Source organism: Pavona decussata, unplaced genomic scaffold, assembly GCF_977016875.1.
Source record: "Pavona decussata unplaced genomic scaffold, jaPavDecu1.1 SCAFFOLD_134, whole genome shotgun sequence".
Taxonomy (NCBI): Eukaryota; Metazoa; Cnidaria; class Anthozoa; order Scleractinia; family Agariciidae; genus Pavona; species Pavona decussata.
Window position 1 is genome coordinate 4,027,501 of NW_028145547.1, and position 10,000 is coordinate 4,037,500.

At 37.5% G+C, this 10,000-nt stretch overlaps 2 protein-coding genes across 5 annotated transcripts in view; both read right to left on the bottom strand.

Annotated features, from left to right (window-relative positions):
- Positions 1-1,168: 1,168 nt before the first annotated feature.
- Positions 1,169-7,113, bottom strand: LOC146467825 (exopolyphosphatase PRUNE1-like). Of its 2 annotated transcripts, none has more exons than XM_085125271.1 (5): positions 6,972-7,113; positions 5,315-5,428; positions 4,007-4,262; positions 3,056-3,328; positions 1,169-1,881 (listed from the first exon to the last, which is right to left on the bottom strand). In XM_085125271.1, the coding sequence occupies exons 1-5, from the start codon at positions 6,996-6,998 to the stop codon at positions 1,439-1,441; spliced, it is 1,113 nt and encodes a 370-aa protein (XP_084981397.1). In that variant the 5' UTR covers positions 6,999-7,113; the 3' UTR covers positions 1,169-1,438. The 2 variants fall into 2 exon arrangements, with proteins under 2 accessions (XP_084981397.1, XP_084981398.1); XM_085125272.1 differs by having other exon boundaries at positions 6,982-7,021.
- A 1,049-nt stretch (positions 7,114-8,162) lies between these two features.
- The window catches only part of LOC146467826 (LHFPL tetraspan subfamily member 2a protein-like), an 8,357-nt gene continuing 6,519 nt past the window's right edge, over positions 8,163-10,000 (bottom strand). For all 3 annotated transcript variants that reach the window (XM_085125273.1, XM_085125276.1, XM_085125274.1), the window contains exon 3: positions 8,163-9,637. In XM_085125273.1, coding sequence (XP_084981399.1) covers positions 9,369-9,637 — 269 coding nt within the window. In that variant the 3' untranslated portion in view covers positions 8,163-9,368. The remainder of the gene's footprint in view (positions 9,638-10,000) is intronic.

A 10,000-nucleotide genomic window follows, 5' to 3' on the forward strand; every position in this document is an offset into this window, starting at 1 on the left:
TTCCCCCCCCCCCCACCCCTCTAACTGTCCTGTGCTGCAGTTTAGGGCTCACTTCGGCTCCTCCACTCTGCCTTGTTACGCTCCTTCTCCACATCATTTTCAGCTTCCCTCTTGCCCTTCAACCCTGTACCGTCCACTCTAGCCATCATAAAGTTCCATCATATTCCTCTTCCCTAGACGTCTGCTGTCATTGTGTTCCTCCTGGCCCAGTCTAATGTCCAGCAGGAAAATGATCCTGACATCAAACAGCCCTGCTTCACCCCTATCTTGATCTCGAACCACTCGGATGTCTTATTCTTGTCAATAACTGCACACTCTGAACCTTTGTAATCACTCTCGCTATCTTGCTTGGTATCCTGTAACTCCTTGTGATATTCCACAAACTAACTGCGCTGTTTCTTGTTTACTGAATCAAAGGCAAATCAGGATGAAAAATAGGCAATCACTGATAACACTAGCAACTTCACAGCATGGGAAGAGGGAACAAGATGAGGATTTATGGAATGGCAGGGTGTAAAAACAATAATTATTATTGAAGGGCAGTGGGCATAAAGGTAGCCTCCCTTGCGGATGCTGTTTTGGCTTGTCACGCAATCTTTTCTCCCCAACGAGACAATGCTCATTGCGCAATCAGGGAGGAAAGATTGCATGACAAGCATCTGCAAGGGATGCTAGCATTAAGGGCCTATGATTTGAATTTTGGTTTTTATGAAAGATATGACCAAATTCTGGGAAACTACATGCAATTGGATTAAAATTTCTCAAATGAACTGTCATAGGCCATCAAATATCTCGAATAATTTTTAGATTTGTTTCCTTTTTTTCTTTGGATTACGCTCATTTTTTGCAATGTGGACTTTTACAGCTCATTTGAGAAACTCCCGCCCATTTTTGCTCTGCAATTTGGTTGTATTTTTGCTAAAAACCAAACATCAAAATAAAATTTGACAGACGTGCCCCCAAAGCCACAACAAATATAATTAAAATTGAAAAACTGGCAAAACTAGCAGTATGATGAGCTCAGTCTAAAACCACACAAACAGTAAATAAGTCAGACACTTTACTTTGAGAGGTGAATGGCATAGAAGTTGACTACATATTCAATTCTTATCTGAAACTTGGACCGCATTTGACTTAAAAATCTGGCCTCAGTACAGGCCTTACAAACTGAACTTAATAAATAAATCACTTTATTTAAGTGTCAAGATTTTAAGCACAGAGCACAATAATTGGGGACACTCTCCAGATTAAATTGGTATTTGGTTTTTGAGGAGAGGGTAAAACAAGAGTACCTGAAGAAAAACCTCTCAGAGAAAGGACAACAACAAACTCAACCCACATATGGCACCGAGTTTGGGAATCGAACCAGGGCCACACTGGCAGAAGGCAAGTGCCTTCACCAATGTGCCATTCCTACTCTACTTGTACAAGTAAGCAGTTAGAGTTGATTCTGAAGGAAGTCATTTACAAGAGGAAAAACAACCTTCCTTGTTGCCGTAATGTTCTCTTGATCATAGAGAAAACAGTTTTGATAACATTCACTAAACTGTTTCAATTTAAGTTCTCCTGAAGCACTTAAGTGCTCTGCAATGTTTCTCCTTGCATCATCCTGTGGACCACATACCGCAAGCTGCCTTCTGGGAGGTTCATCAAAGCCATCCATGAAATAAACAAACATTATTACCAACACATCTAGAGATGCTGCCTGGCAGTATTCCAATATGTGATGCTGAACCTGTGATCTTGAGAAGAACTCACTGAGTGATAATCCACTTACAGAGCTGATACCAACACAGGGAGTTTCATTACTGCCTTTGGGTAAGGTTTTGTAGTCTTTACGAAGAAGGTCCCGAGTAGAGAGGCTAGACACATCAAATTTTGCTGTTAAAAGAAAAAAACAAAACGTGAATATGTGATACCTCTACAAAGCAAAAGTGCCATACACGGGAACTTAGTTAGGAACCGCCAAAAATGACAAGGTGTGAAATCATTTTTGCATTAAATTTGCATCAATTAAAATCTAACCCACAAGTGACAGCCACGTCTCCACGTTAAGACACAGACTACTAATTTCTCCCCACAGACCTAGGAGGGAACTTGAATTGGCTAACTCAGGAGCTGCCGTAGATACAAGACTGGCAGTTTAGTGTAGCGAGCCACCCAGTGTTCGCTTCTTAACCACGGGTCTGGAATTTTGCCAGCTGTAACAATGGGCTTTCAACAGTAGTAGACCTACTCCATTTAGCATAACGGGACCATTTTGGGCCACACCATCCTCTTGCTCTATTCTTTAGATCGCTGAAAGACTAACAGTCTGAAATAGCACTTACTGGCCTCCTTCATAGCATGTGTGTCAACTTTGTAACCATCCCTCCCCCCCCCCCCCCCCACTCCTTCCTTCTTTGAGCTGCAGGAGGTTAAAGTTGGGCTGTGTTTGCCATTAATAGAAAATATAATGAAGTTATGCAAAATTTTATTACCTTGTCCTATTTTGTGATGGCACACTTATTTTGGAGAAGAGGAGGCATATAAGTTAGGCCGAGTGAACTCTGCAATGGACATTCCGTCCAGGGGGACTCTAGAGTAATAAAGGAGGGTAGGGGTCGAGGACAGGTTGAAAATTTGAAAATGCTGCAGAATTAGGCTCATTCAACCTGCCAGATATATGTACTATCTGGTATTAACTTCCTATGATTATTCCATATATTAACTAGGTAATAATTGTAGATTAGAGATTGCTTTCAATGTCACCAAACAAGCCCAGGCCAATCTCGATCCCAGGCTCTCTCTCTTTGTGATGTCATCCACCCCTGCAAAAAAATCTGTGGGGTATAGAAGATGTGTGTCCCAAGATCCATTGACCCATCCACGACAAGTTCCATAAAATCTCGACTCAAATCCATATTAGGAAGCGTTCTTCCTACATCGAACGCAATAATGGCATTATTTCTTCTTCCTTTTATATAATTATCTTGGGTCAACACGGTATCCTTAACCCCAGCTCATGAATGCTTCAAAAAACTTATTCAATCCCAAGATGGTCAAACAAACTAACCTTCACTGAGAGCTCTGTAGAGTTCATCAGGTGCCATAGGATACATTTCCTGTAATCTCTTAACAATTGCTTTGTCTTTGTCTGTGGTTCGTCCTGCCCTGGGATCTAGGTTTATTGTGTCAAGAAGTATCGTTCCTAATAAAAGGCTGGTCATTTGGCTGTCCAATACACCCAAAGGCAACAGCTTCTCAGCAACAAGTGTGGAGCAGGATCCCACAAGTTCAATTGTTTTGTCAACTTTTAAATTTGCTGGCCATAAATCCTTATGATGGTCTGGAGAAAGGTAAGCAGAAATAATAAATATCATAAATAAAAAAAAAACAAGCAAATGAATACATAAAATTGATCACACATTTTAGTATAAATCTACTAGCGTTCTATCATGAATGCTGTTCTCTTATTGGCTACACTACTCACTATCTATTCTATTGTAGATAGTGAGTAGAGTGAGTAGCGCATGGTGTGACCTATTTGCATCGTTATTCAATAAAAACGTGAACCTGTCTTGTTAAGTTTGGAACAACTAGTAGATTTATACTAAAACAATTCGATTATTTGCTCTCGATTTCTATGCGTGATAGAAATCTCTACCTCATAATCTAGTATTGTTAAATATCAACATTTTCATGGCTATCTGGACTTCTTCTTCTTCAATCAATAGCTTTCATCCTGCTTCAGAAGCACTCATATTCCATCCAAGGCACTGGTGCCTTATGGAAGACCACTGCCAAGTAATTTTGAGGTTCGTAGCAGAGAAATTATTCATATTGACTGTAACAATAATAATTTATTTTCAAACCACTTAATTTTTTTCTCCTTGTCTCAGATCCATTACCCTAATCTTGGAGCAAAAGAAAAACAATTGAACTGGTTTAACCCATTGCAGTCCGAGGCGCCCAAAACAAATTTAAACCGCAGCATTCACCATAAAGGCTCCACAGGAATACTCACCCAAAATTTCAGTCACTGCCAAATCCATGTGTTTCTGTGCTTCAGCTAAAATGTTGTGATCCACTAAAATAAGTTTGAGTCTTTTCGTAACCAATAACATTTGCAAGTCAATATCTTCTATAAACGTGAAGAGAATAGGATCAACATGGAATCTCTTGAACAGGAAAACTGCTTCAGTTCGCAGGCAGAAATCTACCTGAGGAATGTTGAACACTGGAATAACAGCAGCTGATCTTCCAGGGACACTTGACAGAGTCTAGGAAAAGGAGAAAATTGATTACAATTACGTACAAAATAAATGGGATATGTCCATAGTACAACCTTGTTGTTGCTGGATGAAAAATAGCGTTTATTAATTTTTGATTGAATGATTTAATTACAAAACTTAAGGTTGGTGTTCACCAGACAGAGTTCGAATCAAAGTCATAATCAGAAGCTTAAACTGTTACGATCTAGTGAAAACCAGATTGTTGGAGTCACAAGCAGAAGCGGAAAAATAAACCAATCACACTGCCTAAGAATGAGCATTGTCATTTGCTTATTCTTCTGTTTCTCACGCGACTCTGAAAGTCTGGTTTCCACGAGATTGTAAGCAACAGAATCATAAGCAGAATTGCAAGAAAATTATTGCAATTCTGATTCCCATGACTCAGTTGTTTGGCTTCACTAGGTAGTAAGCACTCTTACAACTCCAACTCTGATGCCAGTGAGAACCAGTGTTTAACATCTAGCTGACGATTCAGTCAGTGAATTACCTTGTAAGTACATGGCACTGTTGGACACAATGCCATAAAGTACAAAAACTTCTAGAATGCCATGGTCCTCATAGATACTAATGGATGAACAAAACATGGCATTGCAGCATAACAATAATTATTTATTGATGGTTTGCATGTGACGTCATGGCAGCCATGTTGGTGGACAGGAACAATAAGATTTTTCCCCTCTGGGAGTTAACAGCCATTTTTATGCAAACTTTGTGAACAAATTTTCTTTATTTTTGTCCACCAACATGGCGGCAATGCAAACCACCTATACAACTCAGAGACACACTGATGAGATCTTCAGAACTAGGCTCCTTTCGATATAGCAAAATTCAGCTTGAAAATGAAAAATGAGGCCAAGAGGATACAAACAAAGGAAATTTGATAACTATGTCTATTCATGTTGTTTGTGTCCTCTGGACCTCATATCAAACTTTGTTGAATTTTAATATTTCGAAAGGAGTCTATTGATTATGCTCTCTGAATTGTTTCTTTACGCCTTGATTGATAACAATATATATTTTTTAAATTCATGATAAGTTACCTTAAAAATAGAAAATGCATAAATCACAGACGACACCATTGAGTCAAGATCACAAGCTTCATTACCCAAGACAACATGGACCTCATGGTACTGACCTAGATTCTTCAAATAATCCTACAATAAACAGAGAGCACAAATGACTCCAGTACACTTCCCTAGTTTTAATTAATAATAATTATTAATTAAAATTAGTATATTCATCCGAGCTAGGTTAATAATTATTATTAACCTAGCTCGGATGAATATACTGTAACACAGGTAATACTATACAGCATCCAGACAAGTAATAAGAAGCTCCTGCTGACAAAACTTAGATTTTCTTTTTCCATTTTGTTGAATGTTAACATGTACTGGGTATTTGTCAAAGGGGCCTAGTTTAATGGCCTTAGCTCCCATGAGTCTCCAGTAACTCAGTGGAAGAGTTTCCAAACTAGTAATCGGAAGGTTGTAGGTTCAACTCCTGCTGGGAGAACTCTGATTTTCTTTTTCCAAGTATACCTGTGTCACTGCCACTACAATATCTTTCTTATTTAATCACCAGGCTTAAAACATGCCTTCACATTTCTTCCAATTCAGATCTGCTGGTCGTTAGATCAATAGGTAGCTGGGTATGAGTTAATATACAACTCAAATTTCAAATATCAAAAACAAGATCAATTTATTTGTAAACCTTGTTACATGGCCATCAAGCCATTTAACAGCCTTAATGTTAAAACCAATCTCATTCCCAAGTACCAGAAAGAATAGTTGTAGGGTAATAAACTTTTATTTCAGTTTGAAACTGATGAAAATTTTAACTTCAATAAATTTGCAAATTATTAGACGTGGCTTACATGATGGCAATATTGCACATTATTTATCTCTCACGAGAAGAAAGGTAGAAGATCGAGTAACATTTGTATCCTTTGGGAATTGAGAGCTCTGTTGTGGAAACAACAAGCTATTTTTTCCAGTTCATCAATGTGGCCGCCGTACAAGCTTATAAGCTGTTTTTGTTACACTGCAGTTTTTAGTTGATTCGTATTTGTAAGTAGTAGCAAGATGTTGTTTAAGTGTAGTAAGTGTAAGATTTGTAAGTGTAAGTGCTGGAATTAAATAATAATAATAATAATAATAATAATAATAATAATAATAATAATAATAAATAGTACTGTCAATATAGTAAGTATTGTTAACAATGTAAGCAATGAGTATTGTTAGTATTGTAAGTATGGCATTTAGTGTAAATGGTGTATTACACTGCTTAAAGCAGTGTTCAGTATTGTAAATATATTGTGTTATGTATAAAGCAAAATTTAAAAAAGGTTAAAATTGACATATTCGCTAATCTTTTAGCTCAGTTTACTCCTCACACAAACAAATACGTGAAACGCAGAAACAATTAAGATAATTTTTCACCCGACCTTACTTTAAGGACGAGAAATAATCACATTTTTAAACTTAAGCTTAATGTTGTAGCGAAACGACTGTGTAAGCGAAACGACTTTTGTAGCAAAACGACCGGATACCCCGTACAAATGTACGTACCATATCGAAATCTGCAACGCCAACTGTCTATTTTTAATCGTTATGAACTATAAATAAAATATAACGCATACTGATTGTGTAACTAATTACAACAGCATCGCCATAAAGCAATAAAAGACAGCATACGTACCTTTGAATACCTCAGAAATTCCTCCATTTTGTTTATGTCGTCGATTGTCCACGGGCGGGAAATCTGTTAGTGTCCAGACCTCCCCACTGTACTGAACGGTGCAGTTCAAAAACTCATCGTGCCGGATGATAAGAAAAAATACAAAAAAATTCTATAATTCAGCAAGGAGTGCCAACACCAGGTCAGTATTTATGTTATATTGTTTTTTTGTATCAGCTTCTCGCGTCTTGATAAAGAAAGAGAAAGAAAGAAAAACGGATAAAAAAGGAGATCATCTGTCATATATTTAGAGCACGGAACAAAAACTGCTAGCTGCTGCATTTCGACTTAAAAATTTATGTGCGATCAACGACAAACGGGGAATAATGTTGTTGGGTATTTTGTAAAGCGTTCGACAACGACTCATGGTAATGATTTTAAATTTTACCAAATGTTCATTTCAGACGACACTTGAACCATGTTGAACGTTTTCGATTCTGAGGTGAAAATATCGACTGGACCACCGTAAAATTCATCAGATCAGAGGCACTCAACGTTGGAAATCTGTTCAATTTTGAAAAAAATCTACTATACAGGTTTCTTCGTTAAAAAATGATGGCTCAAAATTTCGTAACACTGAGAAACTATTTCCCTTTGTTTTCAGAGGGGCAAATATGTCGTAAAAATGCAAAGAAAGGCCATCTAGCATTTTCGTAAAGACAAAACAGCTCTTAAATTCGGGGAATGAGATATTCTATTCCCTATGCTGAAAAACTTTCTGCGACTTAAATTTTCAGAGGTTAATCACAACCCTGAGCTGGTACAAATATATCGTTTAATAGCGTATAACTTTCTAGGTCGTTTCCCAGACGTCCTTCGGCAGGAAAACGCACGCGGCCTTACTAATGGCATAATTTTTCAGCAGCTCTGTCAAGCTTGTGGTACAAGCTTGAGAATCACTTATAAGGGGCTGTAAGGATACGGGTTATTTGCTTTTCTGTGTGTTTGGGGGATAAGGAATGGCGGATATCTGGAAGAAAAATTAATACAGGCCTGTTACAGGGAGGAAAACACCGACAGTCGGTAGTGGGGAGCTTTTCTTCACAATTACCAAGACGTCAACCAAGTCGGGATATGTAGACCTAAAATGAAAGGGATACGGGATGACTCGGGACACTGAACGAAAGGACCCAGAAAATGATTTCAACAAAGGCCACAAAAGACGTCAAGTTGTTTTATTGGTTAACAGCAACATCACAACGTAACTGGGATAGTATTTAAAACACACTTTTTCTTTTTGACTTTTAAACTCTGCATTGCAGAAACGTAAAATAATATACAGTACCAAAGGTCTCCAACGATTGGCTGTATTTGAAAACAAGTCTTTCACAAAGTTCATCATGATATGATGATGACAATCACAAGCATTCAGCATTGCTTTACGATCGTCCTAAATATTTAACAACTTATTACAAATGTTAATTAGTAATAAATATCTATAGATTTCATGGCTCAGTCTACCAAATGTTACTCCTTATCTACTACGACTACTAAAATTTACAACAACAAAAAATATAATTTGTAATTATACTACATCTAGCTTTAGTTCAAGAAGTTCAGTCACTCACATAACCAGAACTTTGAGAGTTATGTTGGACAGAAATGCTTTTCAACTGCCTCTTGATCATGCAACTAACTTTCACTTAACATAGATTATTGTTTACATTTATTGGTATCTATTTTCATGTAATTATTGTACTTTTTACAGCTTTCACTGTTTATCTGTATAGAATACAAGAACTTCGTTTTATATATACATACATATTCCTCCCAATATTCCAGACTATAGGTTTTACCAACCATAATTAAAAGTTCTTTTAATATCTCATATTATTGCACCTTCTGACACAATGTTTGCTCCATCAATAAAAAAAAACATCATTGCCCAAAAGGTTTCTTCCAACTAAAAACTTTTTGAAATTCAAAACTTAAACTATTTTTTATCAAACTTCCCCAAGGACTACATGTCCAAACTACATTTAAGTTGTACTCATGGGAAAGGTTAAACTAGTCTTTTTTAGAATAGAGAAAAATAATTGACTATGCACAAAGAAACTCATATAACTAATGCCATGCATTATCTATTAACTCCATAATTATCTACCACTTACTGGAACTAAAATTCACAACAAAAAAATCCCTTATTAATTTTCTCTTCTTTCTTTTCCTTTAACCAAATCAACGTGAAACTTGACGACTCTTTATTGCATGGTTAAATTTTTATCCAGCACGTTGATTGCATCCTAAAAACGTATCTGTCCTCTGCGCATGTGCATGCAGACACATCCACATAATGCAAGACATAGGGTGAACACCTGTCTCCTTAGTTCAGAAACTCTCTTGCTAGAAGACCGCTCTTTATATTAAACAGATAACTGTCTTTCCATCTGATATCTCATCTTGAACCAAATCGCTTGAGGTGGATTTCTCAGCTTGAGCAGATAACAAAGAGCACAAAAATGACAACACTGTTCCGCCCAACGCTGCATAAAACGCCCATCCTAGTGAACATTCATTGATAACGAAGGCTCCAGGCTTCTGTATAGGTCTTTTTGTGCAAAGTCCGTCAACTGTATCACTGCCCCAACCAGCTGGATACAGAACAAGGCCAATGACGAGGAACAGGGCTGCAAAAATAAATTGAAAATAAAATACCCTTAACTCCCCATGCACTTAAGGTAAGACTCAAAGAGCGGGTCGGATGGTGACCCCAACCCCAGGGCATGGGCTCATAAATCGCTTGAAAAGGGGAATACCTCAGCTTCTTGAACTAATATTAAATGCAATCATCTCTTAATACTACTTTTTTATCAGCTTTCTGGGACACAGGCCTCCTGGAATATTAATTATAGCAAACAAAGCTGAAGGGGCTGTGTGTTGTCTGGATAGGTGAATGAATCAAACTAGAACTGTGTGTGACAGTGTCTTGATTTGAAATTACTGAGCTTTTTTACACTGTAATTGGCAGTTGGCTACATAGAGGCAACAGG